Raw genomic sequence first — 18,699 nt, 5'->3', positions numbered from 1 at the left:
TAATTCAAATATTGTAGGAAGTAACCATTTTAGGATTGACTGAGATGACATATCTTAGTTTATCCTTTCATTTGATCTGCACTGTGGTTGATGATTTATTTGACATGCAAAAATGTGTGTTTCAGAACTAAGTCCTTATGTTCAGGATTTACCCTTTCTTTCTGCATGCTTAATGGTTAACATGAACTCTTTCTGGTGTCACTAGCGTGGCCACTTTCCATGACATGCATGCCCTTCCTAGTGGATGGCATGATAATTTTTTCAGTAAACCATCTATGGCATCTAGGGGTGGCAATCGGGTCGGGTTGGCGGGTTGACCCGGCGGGTTGGCGGGTCAGCATACCTCAACCCGAACCCGACCCGTTTATTAAACAGGTTGGCTGTGGCAAACACGAACCGACCCGTTTATTAAACGGGTAACCCGACACGACCCGCCAACCCGTTTAATAAACGGGTTGGGTCGGGTAAACGGGTTGGTGGGTTGACCCGCCCGCCTAACCCGTTTATTAAACGGGTCAGCCGGGTTGGCATACCCCTAACACGAACCCGCCCCGTTTAATAAACGGGTTAGGCGGGTCGACCCGTTTATTAAACGGGTTCGTTTTTGCCAAACTCGAACCCGCCTAAGAGGCGGGTTGGCGGGTCGGGTCAGATTTTGCCACCCCTAATGGCATCACGAAGTCTAATGGGATCTTTTCTGTTGATAGTCATGTTCAAAGTTCAAATATATTTGGTAGCGTTATAAAACTTGGAATATTATATTCTTAACAGTGCTATTGCGAAGATGAATAAAAGTAAGGCTGTACTTATTGGAATGGATCCTGATGTGATGGCTAATGTTCCCAACCATTTTGTACATCATCTACGAAAGCATGCACCTGATGTGATAACTAATGTTCCTAACCATGTTTTATGTCATTTATGAATGAATGCAGCTTGCCCATCAAGGATTTATGGTAGTTCCATTATGAAAAAATTGAAGCCCAATCTTCATCCTGTCCCAAAACTATTTTGTGGACAATTTGCCTGGTGGATTTTCAGTTATTAATATATAAAAAGGATATGTATTATTTAGCCTAAGCAGTATTAGTGAATGCTGGGATAAAACTCAGAAAATTAGTGGAATTATCTAGCTAGTACCTAATATAGCCTTTATGTTGTTTTAATTCCATTTATCTTGATCATTAGAGCATAGATTGCAATGATCATATTCACGAGACTCATTATGTAGCTGACTTGACTCGTAACTCTGTGCATATGTTGTCATCAAAAGTTTGTACTAGAATGCATTTTGAGTCTTTATCTGTTGCATTCAGCTATTTGAACTTGGCCTGATGTTATGACAACTGTTGATTTCTTAATTTGATTATAATCTTATATCTTATGTTGAAAATTTTCCTTCGGTTCACAGGACATGTACACAAAAGCTGCAGAGTTTTGGGCAGAGTTACGTCTTGAACTCCTGACAGCAAGTGCATATCTTTTTGATGAAAAGCCTAATCCTAGTTTGCTGTGGCGGCTTTATTGGTCAAGCCATCAGGTATCAGCATGTTTATATCCTTGATGCTCACTTTCCTGCATTTATTTGGCAGCATACAGGATAGGGTTTCTGATATGTCATATGGAATTGTTGCTGTTGCTAGCGCTTCTTTAGGCATATGTGCATGGCTGCAAAGGTGCCTGCTGCTGTGAGATTGGCCAAGCAAGCATTGTCAGAGGACAAATGTGTTGTTATTGGACTACAGAGCACAGGAGAAGCTCGAACTGAGGAAGCTGTGACGAAATATGTATTCTTTTGATATCTTTGTGTTTACCCTCAGTCATATCTTCTTTCGGTTTCCACTCTATAGATGGTGATAGAGCTCACATGACATTTTCTCTTTGTTTGCTTCTCATGAAGGGCCTTGAACTGGATGATTTTGTTTCTGGACCTCGTGAGTTGTTACTGAAGCTGGTTGAAGAAAATTACCCTTTGCCTCAAAAACCTACTACTTTGCCAGGTAAAGCATTATCTACAGCATCCTAGCTTCTATTCCCTTGTTATAGTGGTTTAGCTATTCTGATCTGTTAGCTGGAAGCAGGTGAAGAAGGTGCTAGAGATGTTCAGCGCAAAAGACATTCAGCATCGCCTGGTATTTCACTTAAAGGAAGAGTAAGGAAAGTTGCTAAGTGGAGAGTAGCAAGTGATGGTGACAGTGATGGTGATCTTTTCAGTGAGCTTCTTCAAATCCAGCATCTCTTTTATCTTATAATTCTTAGCATGCTGCATCTGAATTTTTGCTCTAGAAGAATTTAAAAAAGAAAAACCTAATATTGTTCTCTATTTTGGTGAAGTGTGAAGCTATATCAAATGGTAATATTAATTACAATGTCTGGTGTGATTTTTAAATTTCTTTGGGCACTGTTGTACTGCAGTCTTGGCAAAACTATTTTGCTATATGTTGTCTTAGCTGTACGTTGATATTGGTGGTTAGTTCTTTATTTTTATTGTTGAGATATGATTGATGCCTTTTCTATGTGTCATTGAGGGGTACAATTAGTTGACACTTATGTGAAGTCTCACATGATCTGAACATCAGGTGCTTTATTTACAATATTTTAGTGATGCTAGACTGCAAAATGTGAGCTCAAATTGATGGATTAAATTGTTTATGTTGTCTAATGCAAGTTGTCTTGGGATTTTGGATCATTCACCATGTTATCTTATAGATCTGTAGTGCATGTGTGTGTGTGTGCATGCGTGTGATTGAGCAATTTACAGAAATAACACCCAATTTTTTTGATTATTACATTTAGTCAACTGCTTTATGTGAATGATTTTCAAGTTTACCCACCAGAAGTGTAAAATGACGTTATCCTTTTCTGATCAAATAACTCAACTTATGCTCTTTCATGGAAGAAATCAATAATGGTGGCATTTTTAGTAATTTTGGTTTGACTAAACAAAGGCCAATTATATGTTCAAAGTTCAAACCACAAGATGGAAAGTATCAATTTAACTGTAATTTTTTTGGTTAACTATGTATATATATTTGACTTGTTTTAAACTTTTAGTTCATTATTGTTAGTCTATGTCACACGGACTCGGCTAAGGAGGTGCCGCACCCGAGTCGACACGCCCCGACACGGGTGCGGACTCAGGTGCGGCTTCGGACTCGGCCCGGACTCGGTCAACGCCGAGTCGGACTCGGTCAACGAGTCCAGGCCGAGTCCGTCCACATTTTGGACTCGGTCAACTTTGACTGAGTCCAAAAATGTCCTTAAAAAACCATTTTTTTATTTAAAAAAATATATATAAAAAGAAGCACAGTGCTGTGACTGTGCTGCAGTCACAGACTGTCGGTGACTGTGCACAGTCACAGACTGTGCACATTCTGTGCAGTGTGCACAGTCGCAGTGTGCACAGTCTGTGACTGTGTGACTGTGCACAGTCGCACAGTCACAGTGCTGTGGACTGTGACTGTGCACAGTCACAGTCTGTGACTGTGCACAGTCACACAGACTGTGTGGCATTTTAAAAACAAAATAAAATTATATATATATATATATATTTTGCCGAGTCCCCGTGTCCAAAAATTTTAAAATTGTGCCGCACCCGTGTCGCACCCGCACCCGCACCCGCACCCGCACCCATGTGACATAGTTAGTATATAATTTCATATGTAGAGCATTTTGTTAAATATGACATAATTGTGCATTTTGCATGTGTACACTGCACACACATGTGCGCTCGTGCACACACACACACACACACACCATAGATGCACACACGTGTGATTAAAATTTTTGCTAGTCGTTTGTACATGAAATCTAGTAGAAAACATTTCCTCTTTTTTTCCAAGTTTGCCACTTTTTTGATTGATCTAACCTTATAAATGTGATCTGGATAGTTTCTTTAGTAGAAAACAGGTTTTTGGATGATGTTTTTGCATGTAAGTTGGTTCTCCAAGGGCTTCAAAAATCAATGACCCACAATGTACCAAAATTTCTTGACTCAAGAAGTTGTATTTTTACATGGACAAATGATTATCCAAAGTGCGATCCCTAGCAAACAAACCATGCTGAACACATCTATGTGGTCAGATTGAGTGGATACAACTTGCACCTATAATTTTACGACTAGATTCTATATCCAGTAGTAGAGTAGGCAACTAAGTTACAGGGACTCGGCAAACTGGGTGCCGCACCCGCGTCGACACGACGCGATGTAGGTGCGGCACCCGCTGCGGTCAATGGGACCCTGGGTGCGGTCAATGCACCCAGGGTCATTTATGTCCATTTTTTGGACAAAAATAAATGCCCGATGAAAAGGGCTGAGGGGAGGAGGATTAGGGCAATTTTTCTTCTTCCTCCCCCGTTCGGATGCCGGCCGGCCTGGTGCCGTCGCCGTGACCCCCACTGCGCCTTCTTCTTCTCCCTCTTTCCTCCTGTTTCTTCTTTTCCCTTCGTCCGAGTGCCGACTGGAGTCCACCACCACCGTGACTCGCCGTGACGCCTTCTCCCCTTCCCTGTCAGCAGTCGGCTGGAGCAGTGCCATCGCTGACCCCTACCTGTCCTACGCTTCTCCTCCTTCCTCTCACGCAGCCTCGTTTGCCCTCTTCTCCTCACCTTCTTGTCTTTCCCTTTCGTCCGAACGTCGGCCAGCAGCCGACCACCGCGTGCCGCCGTCGTGACCACCACAGCCTTCTCCCCTTCCTATTTTCCCCATTCTTCCCGTTCCCATCTCTTTTCCCCTTCCTCCGTTCAGGCGGCGATCAGAAGTACTGCCGTGTCTCATCGCCGTTGCCTTGATCTCCCGTCGCCACCTTCATTCCTCTCTTGTTCGGGCACCTATCGCTGGAGAACAACGACAGACTGCTGTCACCTGCTGACCTAGCTGAGCCCCATCCTTCACCGGATTCTCCCTTCTCTGTCTCTCTCCCAGGGCTCCATCAGAGGTGCCTCCCCTAGTTCGTGAACCGCCTCCGTTCAGAATACCTAAATCGGCTGACCCTTTTTTGATAGAAGTGCATGTAGACTGATGATAATAACGTTTATGTCTGTTGTACATTGTTGTGGCTAGCAACCGCCAGGACATGCTTTCAGACAAAAATGAAAGAAACTTCTGTTAGTCATACATGCTAATAAAGTCCTTGCAGCTGCATAGATGTGCTTTTTGGTAAAATCTGAGAGATGATTGCATCATATCATTAATGTAGAATAGAATTATAGATTGTTAATTTGATTTATTGCATGCATGATGAATGATATTATGATAATTGTTTTTTATTTCATTAGTGTTACTGTTGTTAACTGTTAAAACTTTAAAATTATATATATATATATATATATATATATATATATATATATATATATATATATAATTTTTTATATTTTTGCCGCACCCCCGCACCCAAGTTTTTTGAAAGTGCCGCACCCGCACCCGCATCCGCACCCGCATCCGCACCCTCACCCGCACCCGTGTGACATAGGTAGGCAATATATATATCATAAAATGAATAGAATGATTCAAGTAGGGGTGGCCATCGGGTCAGGCCGTGCCGGCTTTATCTGGAACTCGTTAAGGCCCAACATGCTCAAAACAAATTGTAACCGTTGAGAGCCTGGCCTGACAATTATTGGGTCAGGCTCTGCCCCAGAATTTCAGGCTCGGGTACAAGGAGTTTGCCAAGACCTGCGGATTATATATGCTTTGCTTGGATCGGATAAGGTATACATGGGTCAAGAACTGCTCGATTTGCTATGTAAACAATGGACGATCTCCATTTTATAAGTTTTGGAAGGGTCTTGCTTCTCCTGCTTCATCGATATATGACTAATCTCCATGTACTTGACTTTTTTGGTGCTAAAGTCAAAAGTCAAAAAAAGCTTCTCAAGTTCTCAACTCTCTTTTTTAAATGTGAGAGAGAGAGAGAGAGCACATTAATAGCAATTGCACTCAGTTGCATTTATAAAGGAAAACTTTTCATTTCCCATACTACATGCCGAAAAAGTAGTTTATGGAAGAATAGTCCCATATCGAAGATGGGGGAAGAGTGGAATGCTTCCATTGCCTATAAGAAGAGAGATGCCCCCTTTTGTGATGGCATTCATCATGGGCTGTGTTCTGGGTTTGGTCGCAGCTCTAACTCATTATGAGCCCAACAAGTATTTATAAAATATATAAGTAGAAAATATAGTTTATTTAATATAAATAATATTAGGTAAAAGTCCGACTCGAGCTGTCCCTGGTACCCTATCTAACCAGATAAGTTGTTGGGTTGGTCTCGGTTAGACTTTTATTGCGCCTAGTTGCCAAATCACCGCCCATAACCTGCCCATGTTGGGATGGGTACCCAAAAACCCATCGGATACCTGGCCTAGTGTCCACCCCTAGATACAAGTCAAGTTCAGAACCCAGTTGACCCATACCTGAATTACCCAACTACCAGCGTGGGTACGACACATGTATGGGAGGTTGGTAGAAGTACCCATGTTACAAAGATTCCTAGCAAATGAACCATGTCAAACACATTTGTGGGGTAGGACTTGTAAAAGAACTGCCACAAATACCCCGTCCATATGAAAGTTCACAAAAAGCTGTATATATATATATATATATATATATATATATATATATATATATATATAGATAGAGAGAGAGAGAGAGAGAGAGAGAGAGAGAGAGAGAGAGAGAGAGAGAGAGAGAGAGAGAGAGAGAGAGAGAGAGAGCCCACCCCATCTTAGAATAGTTCGCCATCCCCTCTAAGGTGGTGCAACCGAGCTAATAATACTTAAGGGTGTCAATGGGTCGGGTTTGGTTTGGAATCAGGTGGAACCAAACCCAGATCTCATTTGAGATGCTGGTATCGGGTTCGGACTTGGGTCCAATCGGACCTACCATAAGAAAAATCACCTGTATCTTATCAGGACTACATGAACCAGACTCGACCATACTCGGTAAAATAATATATATTTTTTAATTTGTTTTACATTGAAAATTTGTGGATCTTAGTCATAACTCAGGTTGAGCCCGGTCTGGTATGAAACTTCACAAACCATACCCAGATCCATATATTAATCGGACCCTTTGATTCTGACCTGGATTCTAATCTGACCTCCTTGTTTATCACCAAACCCTGACCCTTTAGGGTTTGGTACGGGATTGGGTCTGGGTCAAACCTGACCCATTGACACCCCCTAATACTTACACAATGTGGGCACCCGGGATGATTTGAACTCCTGTATATATATATATATATATATATATATATGTATGTATGGGATATCATTTGCTACCCGCCACCCGTGTGGGTAAGGAACCCCGTAGTTGGAACTCATAAAGGGAGGTTGTTTTGACCAAATCCGATCTCATGGATGTGTCAGCATGGTCAAAATAGTAAAAATTGACCCTTGAATCATAGTTTTTCGATGTAAAATATGTTTTCTTGATGTTTGAAAATTCGGTATATTGTGGGACGTTGATTTTTCAACCCTTATAAAATCTGACATATACATAAAAAAACATGATCCAAAGGTCAGTTTCTACCAAACTTAATATGTAGATCACATCTGGAGGGTCAGATGTGCAAAAAACCTCAATAAAAAAATACATTTTTCCACTACGGGGATTCTTACTCACGAGGATAGCAAACATTATCCCTATATGTATGTATGTATGTAAACACACTCACCCCCACACTCGTCCTTTGAAAAACAGTCATATCAGCTGTGTCCGTGTTGGACCATATACTTTCACCTGTATCCATGTGACAGTTTCTAGTTTCTAATACTTATTTGTTTCCTTCACTGCCAGCTTGGCTTTTCTCTTTGCATCACGTGCTTTACTGCAGTCAGCCTTCTTAACTTTCAATATCATTAAGTCCTTAAGGAATAGTTGAATGCAGGTGAATCTGATCATGAATCTACTGATTCTGATGAGGAGTTCCAAATCTGTGAAATCTGCATGACTGAAGAGGTTTGCTTCCTCTCTGTGCCCACTGTTTAAGATGTTTGCTAAAGCTTCTTAGTTGTTACATAGTAAAATGTCATTCTGAAGCTTCAATGCTTTTCTTCAGGAAAAAAAAAAGTTGCTTTGCTGCTCCTGTTGTGGGAAACTGGTTCATGCTAGTTGCTTAGTGCCACCTTTGATGGACTTGCCACTTGAGAAATGGTCATGTCCTTCATGCAAGGAAGAGACAGATGATTATGTGCAAGCACGTCAGGCCTACTTAGCTGAAATTTCAAAAAGGTGCACATTTTAATGTTTGGAGGCATTCAATGGCTGTTCCATTTTTAGGATTTAGTATAATATTGATGTTTCAATCAGATATGAAGCTGCGAAAGAGCGCAAATCAAAATTTTTGGATATAATACGTTCATTGGACCTTCCTAATAATCCTTTAGATGATATTATTGATCAGGTAAATTTTTTCATAACTGTTATTTCATATTTGCTGGTCAATTCTATTTGTGCACCTTCTTCCTGTAATTATTTTTAAGATAACATATTGATTTATGGAAATTCCCAAAATTTTAAAATAAAGTACTTTTGTTATTCTTTGGAAATATCATGATTATGATGCATGAACACATTTCCAGGCATGTATGTACACACATATACACAATATATATGTGTGCATATGCATGTACTAATGGAATGCTTTCTTTACTTAAGTCATGCTGTAATTTGGTGGACTGTTTTGGCTGACAAGCTGTCTGGTGCCTTTGGTATATGCAGTTGGGAGGGCCCGATAATGTTGCAGAACTGACCGGTAGACGTGGTATGCTGGTGAGGGCCTCAACAGGAAGAGGAGTTGTTTACCAAGCACGAAATAAGTGAGTGATTGTCTATCCTATATGATTATTTTCTTTCTGCAAATTTTTTTCAGTCACGATTGAAATGGCTTTTTTTTCTTTCCTCAGGAAGGAAGTGGCCATGGAAATGGTCAACATGCACGAGAAACAAATGTTCATGGATGGTAAAAAATTGGTAGCCATAATATCTGAAGCTGGATCTGCTGGTGTTTCCTTGCAAGCTGATAGAAGGGCACAAAATCAGGTATTTTACGCACTCTTAATGAATGCTAATTGTTTTTGTCCACTTAGATGCAACTGCTCTAGTTGCATGGAGCTTTTGTCATGAAATGTTATCCAGAAATATGTTAAAAATGAATCTTTAGTTATGGATGCTTTTTGAATAGTTGGAAATTTAATATTTGTGTCTCAGAAAAGAAGGGTTCATCTAACACTTGAACTGCCCTGGAGTGCTGATCGAGCAATTCAACAACTTGGAAGAACTCATCGATCCAATCAAGCTTCAGCACCCCAGTATAGGTAGTGTTTCCTTTGTTACATTGAGTCTGTTCTTTTGCACTCTTGAACTCCTGCGTTAAACATATCCTTGATTTTCCTTTCTTGAACTTTCAACATATGCTTGACTTATCCTTTCTTATAAAGTGTCAATGTATTTTGTCTTCACTGGCACATCGTAGCTTGCATAAGCCTGGGAAAAGAAATTGTAATCAGGAGGCATGTAGTTTGCATACCTCGGGTGAAGAAATTCTGATCCGGATACTGCAGTTTTGGGCTGGTATACAACATAAAATATACAGAATTTATGTTGTACTTCATACATTGTACATACATGTGTATGTGTGTCTATGTGCACGTGTGTGTATGTGTGCATGCGTGCATGTCTGTATTGTCAGGCGTGCAGACATGCAAGCATTTGCATGTGGGACCATTCATAGATATTCTATACCACACTCACCAAATGCAATAGTTTTAATTATATTTCATTATCAAAGGGTTATTCTAAAAAGAGCTCCAAAATATCATAATAATTCAAAAAGAATGATGATGGCATTCCCATGATACTTTCCTACAAATGTTTTTTCATAGTTTTTCCTTTTATTATCAAAAAGTCCTCATTCTACAATATTTTCTCATGAATCAATTATTTTCTATAGATTGGGTTGCTGCTGAAACCCCCGGACTTCCTCATCTCGAAACCATACACGGGATCGAACCCCTGTTCGATCCCTCACCAAGATCCAATGAAGTACCGTACCTTTTTGAAGCTTTTCCGGCGATCGGAGGCTGGGGACGCGAAGGCAGGGCCGCGGCTGAAGCTCCTCGCTGCTGTCGTGTCAGGGAGTACTCGCCGTGGCCTGTGGTAGCTGTTGGTTGCCGCAGTTCGTCGGCAACTTCTTTTCCTCCGGCGCGCGCACACAGACAGGGAGAGAGAGACGGGGGAAGAGAGAGAGCTCAAGAGAAGAGGGCAAAGCCCTCTCTCCACTCCTTTTATCGGCCCAGACCCCCTCCTCTGCCGAGAGGCGCGGGGTCGGTTACGCCTTGCGTAACCCCCTCCCTGCCCCTCCTTTCTTGTTTCTGTTACAACTTTATCGGGCAACCCTTATCGGGTTGCCCCTTTTCTTTAAAAAGTTTTTTTTTTCACAGAGGGTGCGGCTCGGGTCTGGACCCGAGATCCGTAACCCGACCCTAAATGATATGGATCCACAAGTTGGATCCAAATGGATCCAACTGTGGATCCTCGAATTAATTTTATAATTAAAATTTTATCTATTTATTATTACTAAATCGCGATTGATATCATTTATACCTAATTACCCCTTTATGGGTCCTGGATCCAAAATGTGGATCTAGGCCCAATTTGCATATTTTAAAATATTTTGTAACATAAACAAAAAATTTGGTAGCAATTTTTTTTGGGTTTTACACCTTTTCTGCGGAGAAAATCATGGAACTTCATCTTGGACATAAGATGCTACTTTATCTATGGCTAATGCAAATAAGTATGGGCTTAAAGCATATCCTTATTATAGCCCTTTTTTTGTTTTTTTCCTAAATGAAGAAAAACTTTTTTGAAGTATAGCACAACTTTAGTTAGAAGCATCTGTCTTTCCACGTGTGGTCCTACTCAGAGTTACCAGTCGAGGAAGCAGGAGCCGGAAGCGATACGGGAAGCGGGAGCGGGAAGCGAGGCACTTTAAAAAATTTAGGAAGAGGGAAGCGTGGGATGACTTAGAAGAAAATTACAAACCGTCTCGGAAGCGACCTAGGAAGCGAACTGGAAGCGAAAAAAAAATGAAAAAATGGGGAAGCGAGGGGGGAAGCAAACTTCCCATAAAAGGGATTGGGAAGCGCGCTTCCCTGCACGTTTCGGAAGTGCGACATTTTGCGCTTCCGAAACGCGCTTCGGGGAAGCACGCTTCCCCATGCACTTAGGCGCTTCCGGTAACTCTGGTCCTACTAGTTGTTATAGTTCTAACTTCTATCATACATATATTAAATGATTTGAATATACTTATATGGGATATCGTTCTTCTTCAATATCAATCATATTAGTTTCCTTAGAACTCTATTATAAGCTTTTCCTAAATCAATAAAGGCCGTATTCAATCTTCTCGTCTAGTCTAAACTTTTTTATGAATTATCTTAACAAGAAAATGATCATTATAGTTGATTTTCCTAGCATGAAACCAAATTCGTTTATCCGTACATGTGTTTCGCTTCTTAGATGTATTATTATTCTCTTCAAAAGTCATAGCACAACACGTAAGTTTAATGTCACTCCAGTTAGAGCAATTATGAATCACCCTTGTTCTTGTATACAGTTTTTTCTTTAGATAAAATATTGTTAAATGATTTTGCTAACCATTTTATTCGTATTTTACGCATAGAAATCCAATAGATAAACTTCCGAATAGTACATTTATTCCTTTTCCATATCTGGCGCCCTCCATAAGGGTGTTCTTAGTTGCCTTTTGGGGAAGATCAGATGGTTTTGTTTTTATCTAGAATCTTATTGTAATTTAACACTTTCTGAGTTAGTGAATTATCAATTTATTTTGACTTCTAATAATATTGGCTGTTGTATCTGTATCCTGGGTGTGATATTTACATTGCTTTGTTTGATGTCTTCTTGTTATTCCTAGTGCTTGGCAACTCAGACTGCATAGATCATTTAACTCCCAAGCATGTGTATTGTAGGCTTCTTTTCACAAACCTTGGTGGTGAGCGGCGCTTTGCATCTATTGTTGCAAAAAGACTTGAGACACTTGGGGCCTTGACACAGGGAGATCGCAGGTCTACTGTGGTTCCTTTTCTATTGTTTTTTGGAATAAATTTTCTTGTTACTCTGAAAATTGACCAACCGACTTCCATTTAATTCAGGGCAGGGCCATCATTGAGTGCATATAATTATGATAGTAATTATGGGAAGAAGGCCCTTAGTATGTTATACAAAGCAATAATGGAACAGGTTCATGCTTCTTTTGTCTGTCACTGCTGATTTCTTGTTAATTGTTTGATTGTTTATTTTGTTCCAAAATTGACCTGGTCTTTATTATAGAGTGATCTGCCCATGATGCCTCCAGGCTGTTCTAAGGAAAAGCCAGACACCATCTGTGACTACCTTACGAAGGCGAAAGCTGCTCTTGTATCAGTGGGCATCATCAGAGACTCTATTCTTGGTACATGGAGTTATGTTTGTGAAATGTGTTGGAAACAAAATATCAAATTGGTTGTCTCAAGTACAAAGTTGATAGATTTTGTCTTTGAAACTGGACACACACACACACACACACACACCACGCACGCACGCACGCACATGCTTATTCTTGTTTTTTGCATGCTATTCTTTAATTTCCTACTTTCATGTTCTAAAAGTGCCATTTTCAATACCTCCTGCAGGTAGTGGTAAGGATAATGGCAAATTTTCTGGTCGTATAGTAGAATCTGATATGAATGATGTGGGACGTTTCCTTAATCGACTCCTAGGACTGCCTCCTGACATTCAGAATAGGTTGTAAATTGAGTATCAGATAACATGTCATAACAGTATTTCTTGTTTGGTTTGTAACAGTTTTATTTATTTATTTTTTTAATTGTAGGCTCTTTGAGTTTTTCATTTCTATCCTCGATCTTCTGGTTCATGATGCCCGCAAAGAAGGACAATTTGACTCAGGGATTGTTGATGTTAAAGGGAATCACATTGAACTAAAGGCACCTCCAAAGGTTACATCCAAATCTGGAAGTCTTGCTGTGGTCCTCTTGTTAATCCTTGTCTGAACATTTCTTGTCTCTTTTTCAGATTGTTTATGTCGATTCCACATCTGGTGCTTCAACAGTGCTCTTTACCTTTACCATTGATCGTGGAATTACTTGGGAGGTAAACCAGACTTCTGTTAAAATGTAGCTCCTAAAATCATTGTAAATATAAATATATATATTTATATACATAGAGATATATTTACATATAATATATTATATGTACATATATCTCTATATATATAAATACATATATTTATATATTTTTACCCGAAAGGGCATTTCTGTCATTTCCTGTTTTGCGCATATTCACTTTTAGAATATGCTGTAATTTTCTTTTTATTTTTACTTTTGTAATTTCTTTTTTTTTTCTTTTTTATTTTTTGATTTTATGTGCATTGGGGGTCCCCCAATAGAGTCGTTGGGGGCCCCCAACGGTCACAAATGTGACCGTTGGGGGCCCCCAACGACTCCTTTGGGAGCCCCCCTTGCACCTTCTAACATTTGTATAAATAGGGGTGTTCCCCCCTTGTATTTTCCAAGCTTGAGAGTCTCAAGCATTTGCTTTTATATATTGAAATACATGCATTATTGCATGTTTATTATTTATACACTTTTTGTGTATTTTGTTCAAGTGTTGTGAGAGTGCTCTTGTGCACTTCTTTTATAAAGTTTTTATGCTTGTTTATGGATTGTCTCTTCGTAGACAATTTCACATGGTATCAAAGCTCGGTTGGTGATTGAAGATCGTGAGATCCGCCTTTGTTCGAGTGCCTCGAAAACCGTGCCTTCGGATTTTTTGAGATTGAAGTGGTGGATCTTGCTTCTCAAATATTTTAGAAGGATCTTGTGCTAAGAAGAAGTTGAAACATCGTATTGGTACGTCTTTTTTCTTCTTCTCTCCACGTCTTAATGGGTGAGAAAGAGTCTCACTTTGCCCTTGGCTTCAAATTGAATGGGTCCAACTATCATATTTGGGCCGGGAATATGGAGGCCCACATAAAAGGAAAAGGATTGTGGGGTTATGTGCAAGGAACGATTCCGGAGCCGGAACCCAAGATAACCATAATGAATGGAAGTGAAATCAAGATTCTTGAGGGAGAGGAAAGGATCAAAGCTCTTGAAGAATACTCAAAGAAACACGACGAATGGGAAATGAAGAACTTCAAGATTCTTTCTTGGTTCTTCGCATCCGTCGAAACAAAGATTAATGCCAACATTATCAAATTCAAAAAGGCATCGGAAGCTTGGCATTATCTCGAGAAGATGTATACATCAAGAGACCTATCTCATAAGTATTACCTTCAAAAGAAGGCCCTCTCCCTTACTCAAGGTGAAATGTCTATTAGGGAATATTTTGCCGATCTTTCCTCTATTTGGGATGAGCTCTCTATGCTTGAACCGAAATGGAGTGGAGAGGCAATTGAACTCCGCCACAAGCAACTTGAAGAAGATCGTTTCTTCAATTTTTTGAATGGGTTGAGACCAGAATTTGAGCAAATAAGGTCATCACTTCTATCCTCATTTTCTCCTCCCTCTCTTGAAGATGTTCTCACCAAATTAAGTGGTGAGGAGACTCGTATGAATTTATGTAAACAAGGACCAAGTGTTCTTATGGTTCCTTGTAATTATGAAGAAAATAATGAGGTTAATGCCGTATCAAGACCCGGAAATAATGTAAAGACCTATCGTCCTCCTCACTTTAAATTCCAAAATCAAGGAGGAGATGGTGGACAAAGAGGGAAGCGGGACTATAGCAAGACTATATGTCACTTTTGTAAAGAATCGGGGCATATCAAGCCAGTATGTCCCAAATGGAAGAAGCTTCTTGCTATGGCCACCACCGGCGCACCACAAAAGGAAGAGGCATCATCAAGTGGGTCACTCTCGTTGAACCAAATAATGGAAGCCCTTCAACCTCTTCTCAAGGGAGCTACATCCGGTGCCGCCGTGTCTACTTCTTCCATTCCAGGTAAAGTCCCTTGGCTTTTGGACTCAGGTGCATCCTTTCATATGTCCCCAAACATGTTTTCACTTTCCGATTATTCAAAAAATGCTTCTCCATCCTTTGTTTCCACTGCGGATGGAACTTCTCTTGAAATTAAAGGAATAGGTAATTTTGAAACTCAAGATTTTTTTATTCCAAAAATTAGATTTATACCTAAACTTAATTTAAATCTTCTTTCTGTTTCTCAACTCTCGGATCATGGTTGTGATATTAAATTTTCATGTGATAAATGTTCAATACAGGATCGCCTGTCCGGGAAATTGATTGGGGAAGGCTTTAGAAAAGGCGATTTATACTACATGGAATCTCTTCGAGTTCCAAAATCTTTTTGTAATGTTGCCCGAAACAAAGATATAAACATGTGGCACAAAAGACTTGGTCATCCTAATATCACCAAGTTGTCTTACTTACATTTTGCAAAAGACCTATGTAAAAGTTCTTTTTCTTGTAATGACTGTATTCTCGGAAAAATGAAAAGTTTACCTTTTGAGCAAAGAACTATGTTCTCATCAAAACCTTTTGAAATTATGCATTCCGATGTTTGGGGACCAGCACCTGTTGTCTCAAAAGGAGGTTTTTCTTATTATGTTATTTTTGTGGATGATTTCTCTAGATATTCATGGATCTTTTTTCTTAAATTCAAACATGAAGTCTTTTCATGCTTTAGAACTTTCCATTCGATGATCAAGAATCAATTTAATAGTAACATAAAGATTTTTAGAAGTGATTCTGGAGGAGAATATCTCTCCAACCAATTTAAAATATATCTTGAAGATCAAGGAATCATTCACCAAAGATCTTGTCCTAAAACCCCCCAACAGAATGGGTTGGCCGAAAGAAAACATAGACATATTATTGAGACCACTAGAACCCTTCTTATTTCTCAAAACATACCAAAAATTTTTTGGGCTGAAGCTGCTCTTGCTTCTGTTTATCTAATAAATCGTTTGCCTTCTAGAATATTAGGAAAAATATCCCCTTTTGAGATCTTGTATAAACTCGAACCAGATTATAATAGGTTACGAGTCTTCGGGTGTAAGTGTTTCATTCTTACGGATAAGAATGACAAACTCTCTCCCAAGGCTATCCCCTGCGCTTTTCTTGGATATTCCGAAACTCAAAAGGGATTTCGATGCTATGATCTTCGAGAAGATAAATTATATGTTTCTAGAAATATAACTTTTTTGGAAAATGAAAGTGGATTTGAAAAAAATGTTTCTCAACAAGAAAATTTTGATTATTCCTTCCTTTTTTGACTTATTATCTAGTAATGATGATACATCCAGTGATGATGATATGTCATCAAACCATGATGAGAACATTGAAAGTAATATCGAAGAGCATAACCAACAAGAAGACAGGATTTCTAATGATCCTATAACATACTCTCGTAGAAACCAAGACACCTTTAGAAGTGCTATTGACCAATATAGTGAACTCACTCCTGTTCTCGATCACCGAAGGTCTGAGAGGAATAGGAGACCTCCCACTCGTTTTGTCTCCTTTGATTCCTTTTCGCCCCGGTATAGGGCTTGTCTTAGTGCCATTCATTCTTATTTTGAACCAAGAAACTTTGAAGAAGCAAAGAAATGTATAGAATGGCAAGAAGCTATGCAAAATGAACTTAGTGCTCTTAAAAGGGCTGAAACGTGGGATTTTCAATCTCTACCTATAGGAAAGAAAACTATAGGTTGTCGATGGGTATTTAAAGTTAAAACTAAGAGTGACGGATCACTTGAAAGGTATAAGGCTCGCTTAGTTGCAAAAGGGTATGGACAAGAGTATGGGATTGATTATGAAGAAACTTTTGCTCCTGTAGCCCGAATGGTTACAGTTAGGTGTCTTATCACTATTGCATTTATCAAAAATTGGAATATCTTTCAAATGGATGTGAAAAATGCCTTTTTAAATGGTGATCTTAATGAAGAAGTGTATATGGATGCTCCACCTGGCATGGAGATCCCTAAAAATAAAGTCCTTCGTCTTCGAAAGGCCCTTTATGGTTTGAAACAGGCTCCCAAAGCCTGGTATGACAGATTTATCAGTGTAATGCTGGAAAATGGTTTCTCCTCATGTTATACTGATACTGCTCTATTTACTAGAAAATCTAAAGCAGGGATTGTAATATTGTTATTATATGTTGATGACATGTTAATCACAGGTGATGATATACAAGGAGTCAAGGGTATTAAGTCCGTCTTGACTTCAAAATTTGAGATGTCAGACTTAGGTTTTCTGACATATTTTCTTGGAATTGAGGTTGCCTATTCGCAACGTGGTTATTTTCTATCTCAGTCTAAACTTGCTTGTGAGATTATTGACAGATCAGGGATTTCTGATGACAAAGTATGTGAAACTCCTGAAGTTGTGGGAGCCAAAATGAAGATTGACGACGGTGTTCCTCTAACTGATCCTACTCCTTACAGACAGTTGGTAGGTTCTTTAATGTATCTGAGCATTACTCGACCCGATTTGTCACATGCTATACACATCGCCAGTCAGTTTCAACATGCTCCTACAACCGTCCATATGGGTGCTGTACTTCGCATCATCAGATACTTGAAGGGAACAGTGAATAAGGGAGTATTCCTATCCTCTTCTTCTGAATTAAAATTGCTTGCTTATACTGACTCAGATTGGGGAGGTGACCCTAGTAACCGTCACTCCACCACTGGTTTTTGTATTTTTTTAGGAGAATCCTTGATCTCGTGGCGATGTAAAAAGCAACAGAAGGTCTCCTTATCATCCACTGAAGCCGAATACAGAGCCATGACATCTACCACCATGGAAATAGTATGGATTCGACGTCTTTTGGAAGATATGGGAGTAGTTGTCAAAGAACCAACAAAGCTATGCTGTGACAATAAAAGTGCCATCTACATTGCCAAGAATCACACATTTCACGAGCGAACAAAGCATATAGAGATGGATTGTCATTATGTCCGAGAGGAATACTTGAAGAAGGTCATTGATCTGCCATATGTGACATCTGAGTATCAACTTGCCGACTTCTTCACAAAAGCTCTATGTTCGCCCAGATTTCATTTCCTTCTTGACAAACTTGCGGTTATCACACCGTAAGTTTGAGGGGGGTGTTAAAATGTAGCTCCTAAAATCATTGTAAATATAAATATATATATTTATATACATAGAGATATATTTACATATAATATATTATATGTACATATATCTCTCTATATATATAAATACATATATTTATATATTTTTACCCGAAAGGGCATTTCTGTCATTTCCTGTTTTGCGCATATTCACTTTTAGAATATGCTGTAATTTTCTTTTTATTTTTACTTTTGTAATTTCTTTTTTTTTTCTTTTTTATTTTTTGATTTTATGTGCATTGGGGGTCCCCCAATAGAGTCGTTGGGGGCCCCCAACGGTCACAAATGTGACCGTTGGGGGCCCCCAACGACTCCTTTGGGAGCCCCCCTTGCACCTTCTAACATTTGTATAAATAGGGGTGTTCCCCCCTTGTATTTTCCAAGCTTGAGAGTCTCAAGCATTTGCTTTTATATATTGAAATACATGCATTATTGCATGTTTATTATTTATACACTTTTTGTGTATTTTGTTCAAGTGTTGTGAGAGTGCTCTTGTGCACTTCTTTTATAAAGTTTTTA

The 18,699-nt window shown here is 39.4% G+C and overlaps 1 protein-coding gene across 1 annotated transcript in view; it reads left to right on the top strand.

Moving 5' to 3' along the window:
* Nucleotides 1-18,699, top strand: part of LOC149844773 (protein FORGETTER 1-like) — an 83,180-nt gene that overhangs the window by 17,205 nt on the left and 47,276 nt on the right. Inside the window, exons 11-26 of the mRNA XM_089995268.1 lie at nt 1,412-1,540; nt 1,644-1,787; nt 1,901-2,000; nt 2,082-2,213; nt 7,887-7,957; nt 8,058-8,230; nt 8,309-8,402; nt 8,720-8,817; nt 8,905-9,040; nt 9,209-9,315; nt 11,995-12,090; nt 12,178-12,265; nt 12,356-12,476; nt 12,697-12,808; nt 12,897-13,020; nt 13,097-13,174. Coding sequence (XP_089851394.1) covers nt 1,412-1,540; nt 1,644-1,787; nt 1,901-2,000; nt 2,082-2,213; nt 7,887-7,957; nt 8,058-8,230; nt 8,309-8,402; nt 8,720-8,817; nt 8,905-9,040; nt 9,209-9,315; nt 11,995-12,090; nt 12,178-12,265; nt 12,356-12,476; nt 12,697-12,808; nt 12,897-13,020; nt 13,097-13,174 — 1,803 coding nt within the window. The remainder of the gene's footprint in view (nt 1-1,411; nt 1,541-1,643; nt 1,788-1,900; nt 2,001-2,081; nt 2,214-7,886; nt 7,958-8,057; nt 8,231-8,308; nt 8,403-8,719; nt 8,818-8,904; nt 9,041-9,208; nt 9,316-11,994; nt 12,091-12,177; nt 12,266-12,355; nt 12,477-12,696; nt 12,809-12,896; nt 13,021-13,096; nt 13,175-18,699) is intronic.

This window comes from Nuphar pumila, chromosome 2 (assembly GCF_984573655.1).
Source record: "Nuphar pumila chromosome 2, dmNupPumi1.hap1.1, whole genome shotgun sequence".
Classification (NCBI taxonomy): Eukaryota; Viridiplantae; Streptophyta; class Magnoliopsida; order Nymphaeales; family Nymphaeaceae; genus Nuphar; species Nuphar pumila.
Note: the sequence above shows the minus strand (reverse complement) of the source record. Positions and strands in the feature narration are given on the sequence as shown.